The sequence below is a fragment of the Lolium perenne genome, chromosome 6 (assembly GCF_019359855.2).
Source record: "Lolium perenne isolate Kyuss_39 chromosome 6, Kyuss_2.0, whole genome shotgun sequence".
In the NCBI taxonomy this organism is placed as follows: domain Eukaryota; kingdom Viridiplantae; phylum Streptophyta; class Magnoliopsida; order Poales; family Poaceae; genus Lolium; species Lolium perenne.
Genome location: NC_067249.2, coordinates 36,994,356 through 37,018,363, shown reverse-complemented (window position 1 = coordinate 37,018,363; position 24,008 = coordinate 36,994,356). Strand labels below are relative to the sequence as shown.

At 43.7% G+C, this 24,008-nt stretch overlaps 2 protein-coding genes and 1 long non-coding RNA gene across 3 annotated transcripts; 2 read left to right on the top strand and 1 right to left on the bottom strand.

Moving 5' to 3' along the window:
- The first annotated feature begins 522 nt into the window (after nucleotides 1–522).
- LOC127308341 (uncharacterized) lies at nucleotides 523–1,270 on the top strand. The gene is made up of 2 exons (XR_011746296.1): nucleotides 523–853; nucleotides 933–1,270. It is a non-coding gene; the product is annotated as an uncharacterized lncRNA (long non-coding RNA).
- Nucleotides 1,271–7,412: 6,142 nt separating this feature from the next.
- On the bottom strand, nucleotides 7,413–11,041 carry LOC127308342 (uncharacterized). The gene is made up of 4 exons (XM_051339146.2): nucleotides 10,854–11,041; nucleotides 9,360–9,616; nucleotides 8,825–9,276; nucleotides 7,413–7,892 (listed from the first exon to the last, which is right to left on the bottom strand). The coding sequence occupies exons 1-4, from the start codon at nucleotides 10,958–10,960 to the stop codon at nucleotides 7,635–7,637; spliced, it is 1,074 nt and encodes a 357-aa protein (XP_051195106.1). The 5' UTR covers nucleotides 10,961–11,041; the 3' UTR covers nucleotides 7,413–7,634.
- A 1,701-nt stretch (nucleotides 11,042–12,742) lies between these two features.
- On the top strand, nucleotides 12,743–14,580 carry LOC127308343 (uncharacterized). The gene is made up of 2 exons (XM_051339147.2): nucleotides 12,743–12,910; nucleotides 13,401–14,580. Exons 1-2 carry the CDS (start codon nucleotides 12,890–12,892, stop codon nucleotides 14,352–14,354), a joined length of 975 nt encoding a protein of 324 aa, XP_051195107.1. The 5' UTR covers nucleotides 12,743–12,889; the 3' UTR covers nucleotides 14,355–14,580.
- The last annotated feature ends 9,428 nt before the right edge of the window (nucleotides 14,581–24,008 follow it).

Here is a 24,008-nt window from a genome sequence, read left to right as displayed (position 1 = left end):
GCTTCAGCGCGTTGGCTCGTATGTTGCTGAGTGGGATGGCGCGACAACACACGTCTGGCCGAACGATGAGCAGTTTGACCCACAGGAGTTTGCCGCATATCTGCAGAGGTACACTGCAGCCACGCGAGTGCGCCTCATCGCGCCGACTGATCCAGCTCAGGCGCCACCTGCGTCTATGCACGATATGTACCCGACTCAGTCCACAGCCGGTAGTCGACAGCATGCGGTACGTACAACTTTCTATTCCACCCTCATACTTGTCGTTTATCTATTGGGTTCTACGATTTATATGCTACCATGATTTTTCAGGGTCAGCTGACTGCGGACTTACAGGATGAAGTCGCTCGGTACACACGTCAAGTGTCCAGTGCACCTCTTCTGCAGCGTGACCAACATGTGTCCTGGTTGAGGCGTCTCGAGGACAAGCTACGCGGGATCTACTCGGCTATCACATGCAGCCGTAGTTCCGACGTCGTTCAGCGCCACCTCCTTCCACCGCGACCCTCCACACAGCAGCAGCAGCGACGGCCACATCTCACACCGACCGCAACACCCAGACCACCACCTCCTGATCGGGCAGGAGGTTCGTCGTGGCAGCAGCACACTCCTTCCGTCGACGACTATCAGTACCAGCACCACGGATCACGGCCACGTCTCACACCGACGCCGACACCCAGACCACCACCTCCTGACCAGGCAGGAGGTTCGTCGTGGCAGCAGCAGCACACTCCTTCCGTCGATGACTTTCAGTACCAGCGTCACGGTTTCTTCGACGACTTTCAGCAGCAAGCTGCTTTCGACCAGTGGCAGCAACAGCAGGCCCCTTTCATGGGAGGAGCAGGATACACACAGGGTATGTACTATTCTATATATTGTGTTCCATATAGACTATACTCCACTTAGTTTGACATCACTTATGTTTCGTGGCACAGGATACTCGCAGCACACTGCGTCCAATCCTTCATGGGGAGCTAGTGATCAGGATCCTGAGCACATGGAGTACTACAGCACGCAGCAGAACTATGTCGGTATGCAGACTCCTCCACCACAGCCCACACAGGAGACACAGTACGACCCCGAGTCCGGGTCCTGGATCCCTGCTCGCATAACCAGGGCCCCGGACAGGTTCGGTTGGACACCCCGTACTACGCCGCCTCCACGAAACCCCAGACGCCGTCCATAGTCTCAGACATTTATGTATCTATGTATCAGACATTTATGTATGCATCACCTATGTATCAGACTTCATGTATGAACTATGTATCAGTATGTTGTACCGCTTAAAAATGACGCCATAAGTACCTTCAGCTATACCTCTGCTAACCATAAGCTGCAAACGAAGAAAATACATCCATGCAAATAATCTAACCAATTGGTCTGTAGCAAACCAATTGGTCTGTAGCTGACCAACTGGTCTGTAGCTGACCAATTGGTCTGTAGCTGACCAGTTGGTCATCTATCGACCAACGAGTCTCACAACCCGACGGCCCCCTGCAGCCGACACCCAGTCGGCCTGCTGCCGGCCGATCGGCTTGCTATAATCCGACCGAGTCACACTTTTGGAAAATTTTGAAAACGCGTGATAGTCCTGGAATTAAATAAAAAATTCGTATTATTTAAAAAAAATTCGCCGGAGGACTAGGCGTACACGTGACGGAAAAGGCCGATTCAGTCTCTACTAGGCAAAACAAAACAGTGCGTGCACACACACGAGTGGTGTTTTGCACCGTGGTTCACAGGGTTTCGGTGCACTCGTGTTGTCACCAAAACCGACAGACAGCTCGGCTCGACACGATGGACTCTATCTATAAATAAATGTATATTTTCGAATTATTAAATTTTAAATAGATGTAGATACGATTTAACATATATAGGGTCTGTTTGGATTGTGCCCTCACGTGCCCTGCCAACATTTGGCAGCCAAAATTTTGGCGCAAGATTTGGCCGCCCTCAACTTGCCCAGGAATTGGCGTGAAATTGTACTGACAGAGGCTGCCTAGGGCTCGCCAAATATTTAGAGCCCAACCAAGCAGCACCTTATGATCACAAGCGAGCCAATTTTTTGGTAGGGTCGACACTGGCGTGGAACCAAACACACCCATAGATATATTCAATTGCCATCTATGCCAGATAAAATAACTCTTGTCGTGTCCTTCCACCGATTAGACACCTTCGTAAGTAGGCCACGATTTTCCAAACGTTGTAAAGAAAATGCTTGAAGGATCAAACATGTGCACCCCTAGATAACTGGCATTAGAGAAAAAAATTATCATTACTTTTTTAATCATTTTTATATATCTAAATTGATCAAATAACGGCAAACGTTTTCATTCTAATAGAAAAAAATCTACGAATGTGATCAATTCTACGTAACCAGGTGCAAACAATATTAGCAACACTTTATGGGCAAAGTACATTCATGCTCATTGCTGCCAGCACCCCATACATAAAAAAACATTAATTCAAAATTATTATAAAAAATAATGCAAATGTTTTCTAGTAACAAAGAGATCAAGTATAGTACTGTTTTAAAAAATATTTCCCGAGAAACTTACTACCATTCTGCTTTGGGTAAAAAAGACGGAATCGAAAAACCTCATGTCTATGTACTATCCCACACTATATTCGTCGTAAATTTTTCTTTTTGCATAGGATATCATGGGAATCATTTTAAACCCCAACATTTATATACGATTGCAATACTTTACCATCTTTTGTTTCTAGGAAAATCTGTTTATTTTTCAATATTTGAAATTACTACGAATTTTTGGTTTATGGGGTGCATACCACCCATGTGCCAAAAAATTCGCGTCCCACTACATGGTGGTTACAATCTATTACCTTCGATCTAAATTTTCTAGATATGAATGTATCTAGATGCATTTTAATGTATTGATACGTATGTATCTTGAAATAGCTGTAACATATACATATTTTTCAAATTTGCGCTAGAAGAAGAAATGTTTGATTGCTTTTCATGATGACAAAATACACATATTGTGGTTACGAACCACTACATTTTGCGAGGTTGAAGATTACTCCTCTGCAAAGGTAAAAAGATTTTTTTTAGCTTTTGTTGATATCTTCATTTTTCAATTACCATTACTTCTCTGACTTAAAATAATTACCTAAAAATGGATATATTTTAAACAAATTCTCTATACATGGAGTCTATTAAGATTTTTTCACTTCCATGTAGGTTTCATCGAAATTTTCCATACCCTTGAGTTAGTTGGATCAATGTAGCGAAACATTTCATTATGGAAGCTTCGAGCAATTAAACTCCTTCGAAACGTCACATTTAGCGGAGATTAAATTGTAGGAAATGTAACACAAATCTTGTGAACACTCTATTTTTTTTGAAATTTATAGAAACTTGTAAATTTAGATTTTAAAAAGTGGTATCATGTCAAACTTGAGATCATGTGATCCCATGGACACGAATATGATGAGTGCGCATGGCGTGCTGTCCGTCAGGCCTTAGCCGCTTAATTAGTGGAATCTTCTTCTAACTCAAACTAATCACCCCACTTAGGCAGCACTAATTCGGCACGATCCAAGCGAAGATGATTTATTATATTATAATATGGTGCGTAAAGGGAGCGTGTCTCCACGAAATGATTCGGCAGACCACCTGAAACCGCACTAGGCGGATCCTGTCTGGAGGACGTATTACTATATGTTCAAATTGTTCATCAAATTCAGCACTACGATCGACAACGGGTGTGCAGGACCTGCGGCGCATTGCCACGGATGAATAGGACAATCAAGGGTTCGTGGTGTTAATTGCGTGCAGGAAAATGTGGTTGTGGGCTTGTACTCTTGTGGCGGAGTGGTTGGAGTGATGGCGTCAACCTGATGTGTGATAAGCTTTCATGATTGGAAGATTAAGGACAAGATGGCTTTTGCTCGAAATACACAAACATATGTTGTTGCTATCTGGGTCGAGGGATCAGGTTTTACGTGTTTGCAGCCCACGGACTTCACGAATCGGACAACAATAGATGCGTCATGTCCGGCTTGTAGGGTCAGCGCACGTCGAATTTGCCTTGAAAACAAATGGAGGCCGGGCATATCTACCCTTTTATTATTTATATTTGTACATTAAAGTTTTAGAAAACTTGTGAAACAAAATTTTGGAGGTAGCCAATAATGTGTACTACATACAAGCACGCAAACCACATTATATTCTAGGCTACACAAAAACAATAAAATCAGACAAATTATACTCTCTTCGTCCATAAATAGATGTTTTATATTTGTCTAAATCTGATGTATCTAGACACTATTTACATATAACCATATTTAGAAAAATCGAAGATATAGAGATAGTAGTGAATAGTGCACATTTCAACATAATATAATTTGTCAGATTTTATCTTTTTTGTATAGTCTGAGATATAAAGTTGTTTGTATTGAGATTTTACATGCTTGTAGTATACATTATTGGCTGTCTCTACGGTTTTTGTATATTTTTTTTAAAAAAACTTTCAAACATAATTTTTAAATGGTTTAAAATATATGGACTACATGTATCTCGGTCTGCGTTTAGAGCATCTCCACCGGCGCCCCCCATAGCGGCGCCGATAGCGAAAACGGGCTCACACCAACGCGCCCCAAATAGCGCCGGTGATTTTTTGAGCCCAATAGAAGCGCCGGCAACACCGTGCCAGCCCCATGGCGAAATGCGTGAATCGGACGCGCCGGCGCCTCGCGAGGCGGTAAATTTTGGATGTGGGAAGTGGCGGGGCCGATGCGTCAGCGGTACATTTAATTTTAACTTAACCGTCGCCTACCTCACGACGGAAGTTATTAGCACGCAGCGGCGGTGCAGTTTCCGCAGACGAAATCTGCGATGCCAACACTAGTTAGGTTTCCTCGTCTTGCAATGTTTTAAATATGTGTCAACCATGGTCCAAATTATGTATTAGTTTGTGTAAACCATGTCCCAAACTATGTATTAGTTTGTGTAAAATCATATGCCTAACTATGTGTAGTTTGTGTAAAACCATGTGCCAAATTATGTGTTAGTTTGTGTAAACCATGTGCCAAACGGTGTGTGGAAAGTTTCTCATCTTTATTCGATTTTCTATGCTTTTATTTAAGATTTTAATTTAAATCATCTATTGTGGCCGCCGTTTTGGAGGCGCCGGTGTGGGAATAACACCCCCAAATAGAAGATGCAGCGCCGGCGTCCTTCATACGCTAGTGCTGGCGCCTCTGCCCGGTGATTATTTGGGGAGCACCGGTGCAGATGTTTTTAGCCAGTCAGTCTCGTTTTGGTGGTCGTACCTCGTCCAGAGACAGGGCAGGTACACTGGCAAGACAAGAACTTGGATGACTGAATTTGAAATGACTACACAGAAGTAAGGTCTGTTTAGAAATTTTCAGAAGGTTCGGGTCAAGTCCTCTGACTCTGCGAGGATGGTCTATCACACCGCGAGAACTGTTGTCGGTGCACTAGCTTTGGAGGTAAAGAACTAAGGCCATCTCCAGCCGGGCGACCCAAACGGACGCGCTAGGCTGTCCGTTTTGGGCCGTTTGGGTCGCCGCCCGGACACGCGGACAGCGCCCCGCGTCCGCGTGTCCGTTTGGGTCGCGCGCTGCGTCCAACGCGCGGACGCATCGCAAATTGGAGAAACACGAAAACAAAATGAAAATGGCAAATTTAAACGATATTTGATTAAACATATGCCCTATTTTGGGCAAATTTAGTACATAGCCCTATTTTGGGCAAATAAAACTAACAAAAGAAGCCCCTATATGGGCTTTTAAATTTAAACTAAAATATAAACAGAAAATAAAAAACCCTCTAGGGTTTGGTCGGCGGCGCGGTGGGCGCCGGTGCGCCGCCTAGCCCCTGTGGGCGTCGTCGGCGACGTCGTCGAGGTCCCCGGGCGGCGAGGCACTGTTGTGGCTCGACCGCGCCGGGGACTCCGGCCAGGGAGACCACGGGGCCTCCTCCCACGGCGAGTGGGGGTCCGGAGCCACCCGCGCCGCCACCCGCGCCGCTGGAGGCGCCGCTGCCTCTCCGCCGCCGCGGCTGCCCCTGTCCTCCTGGCGCCGCCTCCGGGGCCGGCGGCACCTCTCCTCTGGCGGCGCGCTGCTGCCGCCGGCGCGGCGCCCGGCCTCCTCCCGCCGCGCCGCCTCCTCCTCCTCCTCCCGTCGCGCCCGGAGGGCTCGGGCGAGAGCTCCCAGCCCTCCGCGTCCTCCACCTCCCCGCCGCGCCGCCTCCTCCATTTCGGAGGTGCGAATGGCCGCATGGAGTTGCGGCCATTTCGCCTCCTCCTCCGCCGCCGAGATGATGAGGGCGGCGCGGAGGTCCGGTCCTCCTCCGAGGACTCGGGCTTGGGCTCGAGCAGCAGCGGCGGCGGTTGCGGCAATGCCGCGCCGCCGCGGGCGGCCTCTCCGATGTGGAGGCCGCCTCGGTTTCCGCACGATGGTCGCAGCGCCGGCGGACGACGCCGGCTGCTGCTCGCCTCGTCGTCGTTGGCTCCGGCGAAAACCCGCTTCGGGGCCATGGCGGCGGTTTCGCTGCGGGAGTGGAGTGGGGACTGGAGTGGAGGGCCAGATCCCCTCCAGTCCCCATTTAATAGACTCCCCTGGTCACCGACGGGTGGGCCCAAGGGAGACGAGGCGACCAGCGCGCGGACGCGAGCGGACGGCGCGTGCCATCCGCGGCCACGCAAACCTAGCCCAGATTTGGGCCGGGTTTGCGTCGTTCCGGACGCTGCGGCCGTCCGCTTTTGCGGTGCGTCCCCGCGTTGGGCCGGGTTTTTGTCCGTTTCGACCCATCCGGACGCGCGGGCGCGGGATGGGTCGCCCGGTTGGAGATGCCCTAAAGACCTATTTTCTGATACAGTGCTAGTTACTTTCAATAGTAGTTTCATCATTACAAACCTGAAGCTGCTGATCATGGACACACGAGATTGTAAATCCCGGCTAGCTCCTCATGTAACCTGTCGCGCGAAAGTTGAAGACATAGAAAGTGCACTGGATGGGACTGCAAAAAAAAGACAAGCTGGGTTATTTGGGGGTATCCATCACGCATTCTCAGAGATCAGACATTCAGAACGACGTGACATGTCTTCCCCTGCTGATGTTTCATGAAAGACAGGACATGGCGACGGCAGAAAAGAGGGAAAGAAACTACCAAACTGTTCCCATCCTCAATGCAACAACTGTGCCTGGCAAGCCTCAGGGTCAGGCTGCTGCTTTCTCTTTTACTTTCCGAGAAAGCGCCGTCATGTTACATCCGGTTTGGGACCATGCAGAACTTCTTTCAGTGAAAATATATGCACAAATATGCGTGGCATTGAGAGGCATGTCAGCATCTGTACCTAATTTTTCATTTCAGAGGCCCCGCGGGCATCAAAGAGCAATTGCTGGAATTCATTCATGAGTGTCATCACTAGCAAGAAAAACACAATTTAACCGCCAACAAACAAGATGCACACAGGTTTTGGTATACATGTACACACGCTTTGTCTAAAGCTTCATCACCATTCACAACACACCACCAACATTTACCTGCACAGATACAAATATATATATGTGCAGCCACAAGTTTATTTGTCTGTTTGAAGATCACCCACGAGGGGACAATTAAAACCCATGATTCCCTGGGCCGCAGCTCAAGCATCCAGACCCATCTGCTTCCTTGTCTTGCCGACGAACAGGTCTTTGGATTTGAGCATCCCTGGTATGCACCCGGTGAGCGTCACGAACGGTAGCTGGGCCAGCCCTTCTTTCCTTCCGAGAGAGACTATGGCCAGCGGGTAGCCGGTGCTGTAGGTTGCCATCTTGCTCGCTGGAGAGCCCTTGATCAGCAGCTTCAGGTTCTTTGCCACCAGCAGCGCATGTTTCTGGGCAAGGTACCCTTGTTTGATTTCCTGGACATTAGTGAAAGTTATTGCAGTATTCTCGTGGTGCATTCCGCATATGAATTACCGCAGCAAACATTTAAATTTGGTGAAGTTTGATCAATTATGCCGAAATGGAGAAACCCGAAATTTAAAGATAGGTGTATATCCACTAGATGAACAAGTTCTTCCCCATGGGAGTAATACTATTGGCACTCACCATTAAAATAGAATGACACTCCACGCCAAAACATAAGGCATCTAAGATTAGTCAAAAGTCAAACCTTACTAACTTTGACAAAAAAAATTAGGAAAAAATATCCATATCTACAATATTGAATGGATACTTCGAGAAAATATACTTTATGTTGAATCTATTGATATTGATTTAGTATAGTAAATGTTTATATTTTTGTGTATAAACTTGGTCAAAGTTAGAAAATGTTGACTTTTGACTAATCTTAGGCGCCTTATATTTTGGGACGGAGGGAGTATATATATCTTAAAGAAGCAGACAACTTGAACGGACAGTCTGATGTGTATCAGTTCATTAGAAGGTGGAAGAACGACAGCAAAAAATGGAATTCTTTAGAGTTTTCAGAAAGTATCAGTGTCTTTATGTGAATATATGAAGTTACATGGGATCTTAGGTTCAGATATGAATTGCATGTGGAACAAACTTGTGTCTGAAAAAATGATTTTAGACATGGAAGGCCTGCATATTCATCAGAGTGCTGAATTGCTGAGACCAATCTAACAGCCTTCAAACAAATGCGTTCATGCAGAACATTTACTCTGCAAAGTTTGGTCACATCTCGCTCTTAGGACAAAGGATTGCTAATATATGCAAGTTAATACTGGTTTGCAACAATGAGATGAGTCAACATGAAGAGAACATAACATTCTCAATTGAAAAGGAATTAATAAACAGAACAATCATGAAATTTGAAGCGTAGACTTACAGGAATATCTGTGATGTCACCAATTGCAAAAATGTTATTATAACCCTTGACTCTTAGATCCTTTTCCACCATTAGTCTTCCCTTGTTGTCCAAAGATTCCTTTAGGATGGTATCATGTAACCACGATGAACTCAGTGGCTTACCAATACACAAAAAGTGGCAATCAGCTGTTACTGTTTCTCCACTTGATGTTTTGTAGAGCTTCTCTGTGTTGGATAATGAATCCAAGTCAACTGATTGCTTGAAAAGCACATCTACTTTCTTGGAAGTCAGCCAATCAAGACACTTCTTTGAGGCCTTCTGATCAATAAATTCAAGTAACCGTGATCCTCTGTGTACAATGGTCACCTTCTTGTCTGGATAGTCTACTGCAATCTCTGCAGCAAGTTCAACTCCAGTTGGACCACCTCCAATAATCAAGACAGACTCTGATGATTTTATCTTTCCACTATCTGTTCAAAGATGAGAAGGCATAAGTAAGAGAAATAGGCCACAAAACATAGTATATTTTCGTATGTGGTTAGACTCCAGTTACCTCTCTGGAATTCTGTAAGCCTCTCTGCTCTGCTTCCTGGAGAGGCCAGCACATGGCCAGTCGCGACAACGAGATAATCATATGCAAGAGATTGACCATCAGCAGTCAGGACAGAATCCTCGGTGATATTGACTGCAGAAGATGTTACAATGGTTGCGGTGGTGAGGTAATCTTTGTGATAGATTAATGATCTCTCAGCAAAAGATGGCTCAACCATTGATCTCAGTTCGGCCCAGCTGATCTCCATGTACTCCTTCCTGCCATTAGAAGAAGAATTTTTCATGAGCAAACATTCAATTCCAAAGAAGTAGCTAATACTACCAAAGCATATGAAGCCATTTCAGTGTAAAGATCACATAACAGGATCTTTAGCATAATTGAATCTGTATGTAGAAGGTTCAAGTGCTACGATTTCGGACCAGTGAGTGCTTGTGAAACTTCCTATAACAATATTCTTAGCACACTCAGTTATACTGCTCACTCATAAGTGTGGATAAAACAGTAGTACATGGCAATGGCATTCTTAGCACAATTTGTACAGTCAGATCTCGTGTCATGTTTTGACTGTCATTTTATCAACCGGTCACTCCCCACAATTCCGAAACTTTCAGTTGGCATAGACTGCCATAATCCTCAATATCTCTAATTCAGAGAGATACTCCAGTGCGTGAAAGAACACAAATCGCAAGAATATGGCAGTGTATGATTGATGTATTTCTCTGACGCCAGAAATTAAAGCAGAAAGATTTGGCAATTCTAGAGGATTGGGTGAAGGCAAGGGTTTCACCCTATCCCTGCGGGGATTATCCCCACTAATCCCCACAAAAACTCTTCTACCAAACAAGGCCTAAAGGGTATGAAGTCATTTCAGTGTAAAGATCACACAGCAAGATCTTTAGCATTATTGATCTGTATGTAGATGGCTCAAGTGCTACAATTTTGGAGCCAGTGAGTGCTTGCAAAACTTCCTATACATTAACAGATACATCGAGAAAAAACATCATCTATACTGCTCACACATAAATGTGGCTAAACCAGTACGCCGAAATCTTAGCACAACTTGTTTAATGAGATCTGGTGCCATCTTTTGGCTGTCGTTTTATCATCCGTTCACTCCCCACAATTTCGAAACTTCAGTTGGCATAATCGGCATCAATCCTCTACAGCTCTAATTCAGAGAGATACTACAGTGCGTGACAGAACGCAAAGCGTAAGAAAATGGCGGAGCATGATATCTAAACGTTGCTGTATTTCTCTGACGACAGAGATTAAATCAGAAAGATGTGGGATCCTGAACCCAGTATTCAGACCATGGATGTTCCCCCTCAGGAGAAGAACATCCAGGACTCTAGCTCCAAGGCTAAGACATGCCTCGACAATCGCGAGGATTCATCATACAACCGGCTAAAAGAAACATGCCGGCATTTCCACAAGCACATGGTGCGCGCGAGAAGGAAATTCTCGGGGGGCAGGCGGAGCGGAGGGAGCGCTTACGGATCGAGGAGGACGACGTCGGCGTCGGGCTCCATGGTCTTGGCGAGGAGGGCGCCGCCGATGCCGCCGCCGACCACCACCACCCTCGGCTTGCCCGTCTCCGCCATCGCCGCGCTGTCCCGCTCCTCGCGCGCACCAACTGGCAACTGCAGTTTCCAGCTTCCGTTCGCACTGACTGACTTCACAGCGCACGTAGTAGACGTAGGTTTTGTTGGACGGATGCCCGCGGCTTTCCAGCGTCGCATCGTGGCCGTCCGTCGCCGCGTGGAGGGCGCGTGATGACGTGGGCGGGCGTGGCGGAGAAGAAAGGGATTACGCGTGTGCTTTGCCACCGAACAAATTCAAGACACGCTTTATGTCGTTTCCTAAAAAAATGTATTTGTGGGGACAAAAAAAATTAAAATTTGGTACGAGTAGTTGAAAAATGAATTGCCATTTTTTATCTCTTTACACCTCATTTGGCACCTAGGAGTTGGGCCTACAATTTTGGAATTGGGATTGAATTATAGAGTGTGTGGCGGCCACAAGAATCAGCACTATACATTCCAAATCCAATTCCAGGGAGTTGGAATATGACTAAACCATTTTTTTTGCGTGGAACTAAACCAGTTGTTTGATATCACCAAATAATCACACGACACATGGATTCGCGGAAAATGCACAAAGTTGCTCCTCCATGCATCAAGTCATTTTTTTTAAATCCAATGGTTTCATGGAAGATTTATGGCGCAAATAAAAGGTTACATGTTTTAATATCGAAGTTCAACGAAAAAGTGACATATACAAGGATGTGTGACACGCATACACGAATGCACCACCGATAGTCTGAAAATTGTCCCTCGACACTCGGCAGGAACATCGCCCATCAAATTTCAGACAATTTCATGAAACATTGAGAGATAAATGACTTACATATTTACGGAAGAGTGTGCACGACATATTTATACTTTCTCCTTGACCAATATAAGCTCTCATCCACAGCGAACAATGGTTGACAATTTTTTTGTGGATTTTGACCAAAAAGTTATGTGTGAACACAAGATTCCATTTTTTGGATGATGAAATTTGATTTCCAAAATATGGGATTTTACAATGAATAACTTAATTTCCAATAGGACATTCAAACATTTTATCTGAACTAGGGTGGAGTATCCTACAACAAAAACCAAATGTTATCGGGGTTGGATTGAAATCCAATTGAATGAATAAAATTCAATTCTCGGGAGAGAAACGAGGTGTTAATTTCCGGCCACAATTATCCATGTACAATACTCCCTCCTTTCTATAGGATGCTTATATTTTTTGATCAAAGTCAAACTTTTTGATGTTTGATCAATTATATAGAAAAAAAGTATCAACATCGATCTACAATACCAAATGCACATGATATAAAAAATACTTCTTGATGATTCTAAGAATATTAATTTAAAATTATAAATGTTGTTACTTTTATCTATATAGTGGATCAAACTTTGAAATGTTTAACTTTAACCAAAAATTATAAACATCTTATTTTGGGAAGGAGGAAGTACTTGTGAAATTCATGCGTTCCAAACAGAATCTTAGTTGCACGTGACTGTTCGTTATGATCATGAATAACACTCGCACCGTCTCCAAAATCATCGGTGTACTGTTATGGTGGTAAAACATATTAACCTGAAATACAACTCACCCATGACACGTTGATAAACTTCAATTTAGTAAGGAAAATAGAAAATATGTGATTATTTGGAACCACAGTTTCACAAGGCCATATATAGGAGGGAGGAACCTAAAAAACTACTGGCCATGCAATTCTTACCATGAGCACTAGAGGTCACCCATGAACTTCTCCTCGATTTGTTCGGCTTCCTTTCCACCAATAGATCCTTGAGTGTTTATCTACCTCATCCCACCTCTCTTAGCAAGCCAACTCCTCTATTATCATCTCCTCAGGCCATTTGGGCCTACATATGGGGCGCTTCGCCTCCTCCCTTTCTCTTAACGCGGTGCGACACTTATAACATCCAATTCCGCCTCCCTATCTGGACGACGAAATGAAGGTGAATAGTCTTAAGGTAAACCTACTTACACTTGGATATTTATCAGTTTAATACATGAATCAAGATGATAAAAAAGTAGCAATTAAGAAGATGATATACACAGCAGATAGTTATTGTCATAATCTGCAGATTGCAGATCTGGAAATTGTCACAACTTCGAATCTACACATTACCTTTTCATTTTTCCAGAAAAAACCTTTTTTTTCAAAATTTAGTTAATTGATAGCATCTGCAATTCTGCATACAATGCAAGTCCAAAATCCAAATACACGGCGCAAAGCAACATTTTTTTTAGATAGATGCAAAACAGCATTTTTAAGAGATGGATATTCCTTGGCAAACCGCGTGGGTTTATCCTGCAAGACTCCCTGGCCATGTTTTCACGTCAAGTAGAAATCACATTAATTAGATATATATTTATTGGAAGCCTTATTCCTAGGGTTTGCCATCTATTTGCCCTAACTAACACCATCGTGTCTCTTGCGATCGATCGATGCGGAAACAGCGCATGGACTCACCGGCAGACGGCGGCGCGCCGGGGCTCCGGCGCAGCGCGAGCGCGAAGCAGGCGCCCTCCCCGTCGCCGCTCAGCGGCAACAACGCCTCCTCTCAGAAGCAGCCGCCGCGCGCCTCCACCTCTACCTCCTTGGCGCCCGGGTACCCGCGCAAGGCGCCGTCCATCAACTGCATCGCGGCCACCTCCACCGACACCCCGCCGGCCACCCCCAGAGGCAAAACCAAGCAGCCGTCGTCGGCGTCCTCGTCGTCGTACTACTCGTCGATGTTTTCCCCGAGGAAGCTCATGCAGCGCGCCTCCCGCGCCTTCCGCGGATCCGGCAGGTCCCGCCGCAAGAAGAACGCGATGGCGGCGGCGGCCGTGGATGGCGGCGATGTGGACAGCCCAAGGTCCGTCGTCAGCAAGGGCTCCGACGCCGACAGCGTCTTTTCGTTGGACGATCAGATCATCGCCGACGGTGACGTCGCAAAGCAGCAAGAGGAGGAGGTCGTCCCGGAGAAGATCATACACGAGGCGAACCCGTCGCCGGCGCCCGTTGCCACGGAGCAGAAGGACGAGGGACGCGACAACACGCAGGAGGAGACCTCTGCCACCAAGGAGGAAGCGGAGCCGAAGAAGGAATCGGCTCCTCCTGCGCCGGAGGACAACGTCGCGGATGAGATCGCGGCGGCGAAGGATGCGGTGAAGGAGAAGGAGCAGCGCGAGGAGGTGATCAAGGCGGAGGTGGTGAAGAGGTTCCAGGGGAGGCGGGTGAGGACGACCTCGACGGAGAGGCGGGAGTCGGCCCGGAGCAACGAGGCGATCGAGGAGGCGAGGACCAAGCTGCTGGAGCTGAGGCAGGGGAACAGGGTGCAGGCACTCGTCGGCGCCTTCGAGACCGTCATGGATAGTCCCCAGCGCCGCGCCGCCGCCGGCAAGCCGCAGCTCAACCTCCGCGTCTGAAGACTCTGAACTGCATCCCGATCCATCCATGAGCGTGCATGCGCTCCGCCTCCTTTGTTCCCGCTAATCTATTACCCTTATCAACCCCGATTTGTTGTCGTCGTTCGACCTATCCAAAGGAGGAAGATGATCGAGGAGTTACTACTATTCTCTACCTTAATAATTAAGGAGGAATTTGGTGTATGTTTACTCTAAATTATCAACACGATTGCATCGCTTTCTCCTACACTGCTTATTTGTTGTATTCAGGTTCACAATTTTAGCGAAATTTCGTCCACATTTTGGTGATTTTGCTGGGTACCTAAATATAATTTCACGGACTTTCGGACTATATTCCATTCAAATTCATATTAAATTCAAATTTCTCCGAATTTTATTTAAATTTGACAAAATTTGAACGTGAATGTTCCGAAATATCGGGGAAAGTTGGGAATTTCGGTGGCCTCGAACATTATATGTTTCCAAAATATTTTCTCCCCTTGTGCTCCCATATAACATATTTTTCACGATCCTATGAACTCTGAAATCGGGAAACACTGCTGGTTTCGTGCTTTTGACATTGTCTTCAACGGTCGTGTGTCAATGTCGTGGACTGGCTTTTGTCGATGTATGCTTCGATGGCATAATGAAGTGGTTTGTGTTGATCACTCAAACGACAACAACACACTAAGAGATGGGGTGGGGGGTTTATGGCTTGTAATGTCACATTTTAATACTCTGTTGCTGACCTTCGCATGGTTGCGAAACCACCTGCGTAAACTCGTCATGGTAGTCACCATTTCACCCATTGCCCCCACTCCCTCACCTCCATCAGCAGCACGAGGGAACTGAAACATATATGTAAGGTGCTGACTAACCCACCCACAGTCGATCATAACCGATAGAAGATAAAGCATATGTGTAGCCTAGCTCTGTGCGCAAACATATATGTCTTCCGGAAGGTCTCCTATTCCCAAGGAAGATATATAATTACTCTCCTCAATTTTTTTTACACCTCTCCCAAAGCATTGTCCCTTTTGCTCACTCTTTCTCCTCGTTCACATACATATTTGCATGTTGCTTCTAGAATGGGTGAACCAACAAGGGCAAGGGAAACTGGTAATCTCTCTTATCTCTTGATACTTGTCAAATATATAGCGGTGTAGTTTCACATGTGCACTACTGCTTGGTAGGTAACAATGTACTGTGTATAGCATTGATACATTTTGAAACGCTTCCAATGAAGAAGACAACCGCACCCACTATATGCAAGCAGAATTTATTCCCATATATCAAACCCCCATCATTGCTCTAATGTTGCTAGGGTCTCGATCCATAAGGCTAATGGATTAAAAAATTCAATATATGTTTTCGTTTTCTTGAGCAATATAAGTCCCGAACTCAAAAAGAAACATAAAATATCTGGATTGTAAAAATTCTGAATATTGTATCAACAGATCTTTTTATTGTAGACTATTTAAGTAGGTGATCTTGGATTGCAAGGAAAAAAACATACATGTATTTACATATATATATATATATATATATATATATATACATATATATATATATTATTGAAAAATGGATTAACATATATAAAGACAAGCCATACATTGTTAATCAGCTCTTGAGTGAAAGGGAATTTTATATATCATCATATATATATGGTTAAATGAGATCTTTGCCTCAAGCAGACCTCTGCCAGCCGACACTTGCATGTATGTGAACTTTCATGAAAAATTGAACATACAAACAATACAGCTAAGGGAACGCAGATCCTACGCCCTTTGGATCATATATCTTCAGAGTAAGAATGGTCAGGCTTTTGCTAAAAAGTTACAGCCACATGATGGCGTGTAACTCACACGTTCGTTGGGAACCCCAAGAGGAAGGTATGATGCGCACAGCAGCAAGTTTTCCCTCAGAAAGAAACCAAGGTTTATCGAACCAGGAGGAGCCAAGAAGCACGTTGAAGGTTGATGGCGGCGGGATGTAGTGCGGCACAACACCAGGGATTCCGGCGCCAACGTGGAACCTGCACAACACAACCAAAGTACTTTACCCCAACGAAACAGTGAGGTTGTCAATCTCACCGGCTTGCTGTAACAAAGGATTAACCGTATTGTGTGGAAGATGATTGTTTGCAGAAAACAGTAGAACAGTATTGCAGTAGATTGTATTTCAGTATAGAGAATTGGACCGGGGTCCACAGTTCACTAGAGGTGTCTCTCCCATAAGATAAACAGCATGTTGGGTGAACAAATTACAGTTGGGCAATTGACAAATAAAGAGGGCATGACCATGCACATACATATTATGATGAGTATAGTGAGATTTAATTGGGCATTACGACAAAGTACATAGACCGCTATCCAGCATGCATCTATGCCTAAAAAGTCCACCTTCAGGTTATCATCCGAACCCCCTCCAGTATTAAGTTGCTAACAACAGACAATTGCATTAAGTATTGCGCGTAATGTAATCAGTGGCTACATCCTTGAACATAGCACCAATGTTTTATCCCTAGTGGCAACAGCACATCCATAACCTTAGAGGTTCTTGTCACCCATCCAGATTCACGGAGACATGAACCCACTATCGAGCATAAATACTCCCTCTTGGAGTTACTAGCATCAACTTGGCCAGAGCATCTACTAATAACGGAGAGCATGCAAGATCATAAACAACACATAGACATAACTTTGATAATCAACATAACAAGTATTCTCTATTCATCGGATCCCAACAAACGCAACATATAGAATTACAGATAGATGATCTTGATCATGTTAGGCAGCTCACAAGATCCGACAATGAAGCACAATGGGGAGAAGACAACCATCTAGCTACTGCTATGGACCCATAGTCCAGGGGTAGACTACTCACACATCACTCCGGAGGCGACCATGGCGGCGTAGAGTCCTCCGGGAGATGATTCCCCTCTCCGGCAGGGTGCCGGAGGCGATCTCCTGAATCCCCGAGATGGGATTGGCGGCGGCGGCGTCTCGGAAGGTTTTCCGTATCGTGGCTCTCGGTCTTGGGGTTTCACGACGGAGGCTTTAAGTAGGCGGAAGGGTAGGTCAGAGGCGGCACGAGGCCCACACCATAGGGCCGCGCGGCCAAGGGGTGGGCCGCGCCGCCTAGGGTGTGGCCACCTCGTGGCCCCACTTCGTCTCCTCTTCGGACTTACGGAAGCTTCGTGGCAAAATAGGACCCCGGGCGTTGATTTCGTCCAATTCCGAGAATATTTCCTTACTAGGATTTCTGAAACCAAAAACAATGAAAACAAGAATCGGCACTTCGGCATCTTGTTAATAGGTTAGTTCCAGAAAATGCACGAATATGACATAAAGTGTGCATAAAACATGTAGATAACATCAATAATGTGGCATGGAACATAAGAAATTATCGATACGTTGGAGACGTATCAGCATCCCCAAGCTTAGTTCTGCTCGTCGGCAGGTAAAACGATAACAAAGATAATTTCTGGAGTGACATGCCATCATAACCTTGATCATACTATTTGTAAAGCATATGTAGTGAATGCAGCGATCAAAACAATGTATATGACATGAGTAAACAAGTGAATCATATAGCAAAGACTTTTCATGAATAGCACTTCAAGACAAGCATCAATAAGTCTTGCATAAGAGTTAACTCATAAAGCAATAATTCAAAGTAAAGGCATTGAAGCAACACAAAGGAAGATTAAGTTTCAGCGGTTGCTTTCAACTCATAACATGTATATCTCATGAATATTGTCAACATAGAGTAATATAATAAGTGCAATAAGCAAGTATGTAGGAATCAATGCACAGTTCACACAAGTGTTTGCTTCTTGAGGTGGAGAGAAATAGGTGAACTGACTCAACAATGAAAGTAAAAGAATGGTCCTCCATAGAGGAAAAGCATCGATTGCTATATTTGTGCTAGAGCTTTGATTTTGAAAACATGAAACAATTTTGTCAACGGTAGTAATAAAGCATATGTATCATGTAAATTATATCTTACAAGTTGCAAGCCTCATGCATAGTATACTAATAGTGCCCGCACCTTGTCCTAATTAGCTTGGACTACCGGATCATCACAATGCACATGTTTTAACCAAGTATCACAAAGGGGTACCTCTATGCACTTTGTACAAAGGTCTAAGGAGAAAGCTCGCATTGGATTTCTCGCTATTGATTATTCTCAACTTAGACATCCATACCGGGACAACATAGACAACAGATAATGGACTCCTCTTTTATGCATAAGCATGTAACAACAATTAATAATTTTCTCATATGAGATTGAGGATATTGTCCAAAACTGAAACTTCCACCATGGATCATGGCTTTAGTTAGCGGCCCAATGTTCTTCTCTAACAATATGCATGCTTAACCATAAGGTGGTAGATCGCTCTTACTTCAGACAAGACGAACATGCATAGCAACTCACATGAAATTCAACAAAGAGTAGTTGATGGCGTCCCCAGTGAACATGGTTATCGCACAACAAGCAACTTAATAATAGATAAAGTGCATAAGTACATATTCAATACCACAATAGTTTTTAAGCTATTTGTCCCATGAGCTATATATTGCAAAGGTGAATGATGGAATTTTAAAGGTAGCACTCAAGCAATTTACTTTGGAATGGCGGAAAAATACCATGTAGTAGGTAGGTATGGTGGACACAAATGGCATAATGGTTGGCTCAAGTATTTTGGATGCATGAGAGGTATTCCCTCTCGATACAAGGTTAGGCTAGCAAGGCTTATTTGAAACAAACACAAGGATGAACCGGTGCAGCAAAACTCACATAAAAGACATATTGTAAACATTATAAGACTCTACACCGTCTTCCTTGTTGTTCAAACTCAATACTAGAAATTATCTAGACCTTAGAGAAACCAAATATGCAAACCAAATTTTAGCATGCTCTATGTATTTCTTCATTAATGAGTGCAAAGCATATGATGCAAGAGCTTAAACATGATCACAACAATTGCCAAGTATCACATTACCCAAGATATTTATAGCAATTACTACATGTATCATTTTCCAATTCCAACCATATAACAATTTAACGAAGAAGAAACTTCGCCATGAATACTATGAGTAGAAACTAAGGACATACTTGTCCATATGCTACAGCGGAGCGTGTCTCTCTCCCACAAAGTGAATGCTAGGATCCATTTTATTCAAACAAAACAAAAATAAAAACAAACCGACGCTCCAAGCAAAGCACATAAGATGTGATGGAATAAAAATATAGTTTCAGGGGAGGAACCTGATAATGTTGTCGATGAAGAAGGGGATGCCTTGGGCATCCCCAAGCTTAGACGCTTGAGTCTTCTTGATATATGCAGGGGTGAACCACCGGGGCATCCCCAAGCTTAGAGCTTTCACTCTCCTTGATCATGTTGCATCATACTCCTCTCTTGATCCTTGAAAACTTCCTCTACACCAAACTTAGAACAACTCATTAGAGGATTAGCGACAATAAAAATTAACATGTTCAGAGGTGACACAATCATTCTTAACACTTCTGGACATTGCATAAAGCTACTGGACATTAATGGATCAAAGAAATTCATCCAACATAGCAAAAGAGGCAATGCGAAATAAAAGGCAGAATCTGTCAAAACAGAACAGTTCGTATTGACGAATTTTATCGAGGCACCAGACTTGCTCAAATGAAAATGCTCAAATTGAATGAAAGTTGCGTACATATCTGAGGACCACTCACGTAAATTGGCATAATTTTCTGAGTTACCTACAGAGAAAATAGCCCAGATTCGTGACAGCAAAGAAATCTGTTTCTGCGCAGTAATCCAAATCTAGTATGAACTTTTCTATCAACGACTTTACTTGGCACAACAAAACACTAAACTAAGATAAGAAGAGGTTGCTACAGTAGTAAACAACTTCCAAGACACAAAATAAAAACAAAGTACTGTAGGTAAAAACATGGGTTGTCTCCCATAAGCGCTTTTCTTTAACGCCTTTCAGCTAGACGCAGAAAGTGTGTATCAAGTATTATCAAGAGACGAAGTGTCAACATCATAATTCGTTCTCATAATAGAATCAAAAGGTAACTTCATTCTATTTCTAGGGAAGTGTTCCATACCTTTCTTGAGAGGAAATTGATATTTTATATTACCTTCCTTCATATCAATGGTAGCACCAACAGTTCGAAGAAAAGGTCTTCCCAATATAATGGGACAAGATGCATTGCATTCAATATCCAAGACAACAAAATCAACGGGGACAAGGTTATTGTTAACGGTAATGCGAACATTATCAACTTTCCCCAAAGGTTTCTTTGTAGAATGATCAGCAAGATTAACATCCAAATAACAATTTTTCAGCGGTGGCAAGTCAAGCATATTATAAATTTTCTTAGGCATAACAGAAATACTTGCACCAAGATCACATAAAGCATTACAATCAAAATCTTTAACCTTCATCTTAATGATGGGCTCCCAACCATCCTCTAGCTTTTTAGGAATAGAGGCTTCGCGCTCTAGTTTCTCTTCTCTAGCTTTTATGAGAGCATTTGTAATATGTTGCGTGAAAGCCAAATTTATAGCACTAGCATTGGGACTTTTAGCAAGTTTTTGCAAGAACTTTATAACTTCAGAGATGTGGCAATCATCAAAATTCAAACCATTATAATCTAAAGCAATGGGATCATCATCCCCAATGTTGGAAAAAATTTCAGCAGCTTTATCACAGGCAGTTTCAGCAGTTTTAGCAGTTTCAGGCAGTTTTTCGCGCTTTGCATTAGGAGTGGAAACATTGCTAACACCAATTCTTTTATTATCAATAGTAGGAGGTGCAGCAACATGTGTAGCATTAGCATTACTAGTCGTGGTAATAGTCCAAACTTTAGCTACATTCTTCTCTTTAGCTAATTTTTCATTTTCTTCTCTATCCCACCTAGCACGCAATTCAGCCATTAATCTTATATTCTCATTAATTCTAACTTGGATGGCATTTGCTGTAGTAGTAATTTTATTTTCAATATCCCTATTAGGCATAACTTTCGATTTCAAAAGATCTACATCAGCAGCAAGACTATCGACTTTAGAAGCAAGTATATCAATTTTCCCAAGCTTTTCTTCAACAGATTTGTTAAAAGCAGTTTGTGTACTAATAAATTCTTTAAGCATGGCTTCAAGTCCAGGGGGTGAACTCCTATTATTGTTGTAAGAATTCCCATAAGAATTAGCATAACCGTTACCATTATTATAAGGATATGGCCTATAGTTATTACTAGAATTGTTCCGATAAGCATTGTTGTTGAAATTATTATTTTTAATGAAGTTCACATCAACATGTTCTTCTTGTGCAACCAATGAAGCTAATGGAACATTATTAGGATCAATATTAGTCCTATCATTCACAAGCATAGACATAATAGCATCAATCTTATCACTCAAGGAAGAGGTTTCTTCGACAGAATTTACCTTCTTACCTTGTGGAGCTCTTTCCGTGTGCCATTCAGAGTAATTGATCATCATATTATCAAGAAGCTTTGTTGCTTCACCAAGAGTGATGGACATAAAGGTACCTCCAGCAGCTGAATCCAATAAATTCCGCGAAGAAAAATTTAGTCCTGCATAGAAGGTTTGGATGATCATCCAAGTAGTCAGTCCATGGGTTGGGCAATTTTTAACCAAAGATTTCATTCTTTCCCATGCTTGTGCAACATGTTCAGTATCTAATTGTTTAAAATTCATTATGCTACTCCTCAAAGATATAACTTTAGCAGGGGGATAATATCTACCAATAAAAGCATCCTTGCATTTAGTCCATGAATCAATACTATTCTTAGGCAGAGATAGCAACCAATTTTTAGCTCTTCCTCTTAATGAGAAAGGGAACAATTTTAATTTTATAATGTCACCATCTACATCTTTATATTTTTGCATTTCACATAGTTCAACAAAATTATTAAGATGGGCAGCAGCATCATCAGAACTAACACCAGAAAATTGCTCTCGCATAACAAGATTCAGTAGAGCATGTTTAATTTCAAAGAATTCTGTTGTAGTAGCAGGTGGAGCAATAGGTGTGCATAAGAAATCATTATTATTTGTGGTTGTGAAGTCACACAACTTAGTATTTTCAGGGGTAGCCATTTTAGCAACAGTAAATAAAGCAAACTAGATAAAGTAAATGCAAGTAACTAATTTTTTTTTGTGTTTTTGATATAGCAAACAAGATAGCAAATAAAGTAAAACTAGCAACTAATTTTTTTGTATTTTGATTTAGTGCAGCAAACAATGTAGTAAATAAAACTAAGCAAGACAAAAACAAAGTAAAGAGATTGAGATGTGGAGACTCCCCTTGCAGCGTGTCTTGATCTCCCCGGCAACGGCGCCAGAAAAAGAGCTTGATGGCGTGTAACTCACACGTTCGTTGGGAACCCCAAGAGGAAGGTATGATGCGCACAGCAGCAAGTTTTCCCTCAGAAAGAAACCAAGGTTTATCGAACCAGGAGGAGCCAAGAAGCACGTTGAAGGTTGATGGCGGCGGGATGTAGTGCGGCGCAACACCAGGGATTCCGGCGCCAACGTGGAACCTGCACAACACAACCAAAGTACTTTGCCCCAACGAAACAGTGAGGTTGTCAATCTCACCGGCTTGCTGTAACAAAGGATTAACCGTATTGTGTGGAAGATGATTGTTTGCAGAAAACAGTAGAACAGTATTGCAGTAGATTGTATTTCAGTATAGAGAATTGGACCGGGGTCCACAGTTCACTAGAGGTGTCTCTCCCATAAGATAAACAGCATGTTGGGTGAACAAATTACAGTTGGGCAATTGACAAATAAAGAGGGCATGACCATGCACATACATATTATGATGAGTATAGTGAGATTTAATTGGGCATTACGACAAAGTACATAGACCGCTATCCAGCATGCATCTATGCCTAAAAAGTCCACCTTCAGGTTATCATCCGAACCCCCTCCAGTATTAAGTTGCTAACAACAGACAATTGCATTAAGTATTGCGCGTAATGTAATCAGTGACTACATCCTTGAACATAGCACCAATGTTTTATCCCTAGTGGCAACAGCACATCCATAACCTTAGAGGTTCTTGTCACCCCTCCCGATTCACGGAGACATGAACCCACTATCGAGCATAAATACTCCCTCTTGGAGTTACTAGCATCAACTTGGCCAGAGCATCTACTAATAACGGAGAGCATGCAAGATCATAAACAACACATAGACATAACTTTGATAATCAACATAACAAGTATTCTCTATTCATCGGATCCCAACAAACGCAACATATAGAATTACAGATAGATGATCTTGATCATGTTAGGCAGCTCACAAGATCCGACAATGAAGCACAATGGGGAGAAGACAACCATCTAGCTACTGCTATGGACCCATAGTCCAGGGGTAGACTACTCACACATCACTCCGGAGGCGACCATGGCAGCGTAGAGTCCTCCGGGAGATGATTCCCCTCTCCGGCAGGGTGCCGGAGGCGATCTCCTGAATCCCCCGAGATGGGATTGGCGGCGGCGGCGTCTCTGGAAGGTTTTCCGTATCGTGGCTCTCGGTACTGGGGGTTTCGCGACGGAGGCTTTAAGTAGGCGGAAGGGTAGGTCAGGAGGCGGCACGAGGGGCCCACACCATAGGGCCGCGCGGCCAAGGGGTGG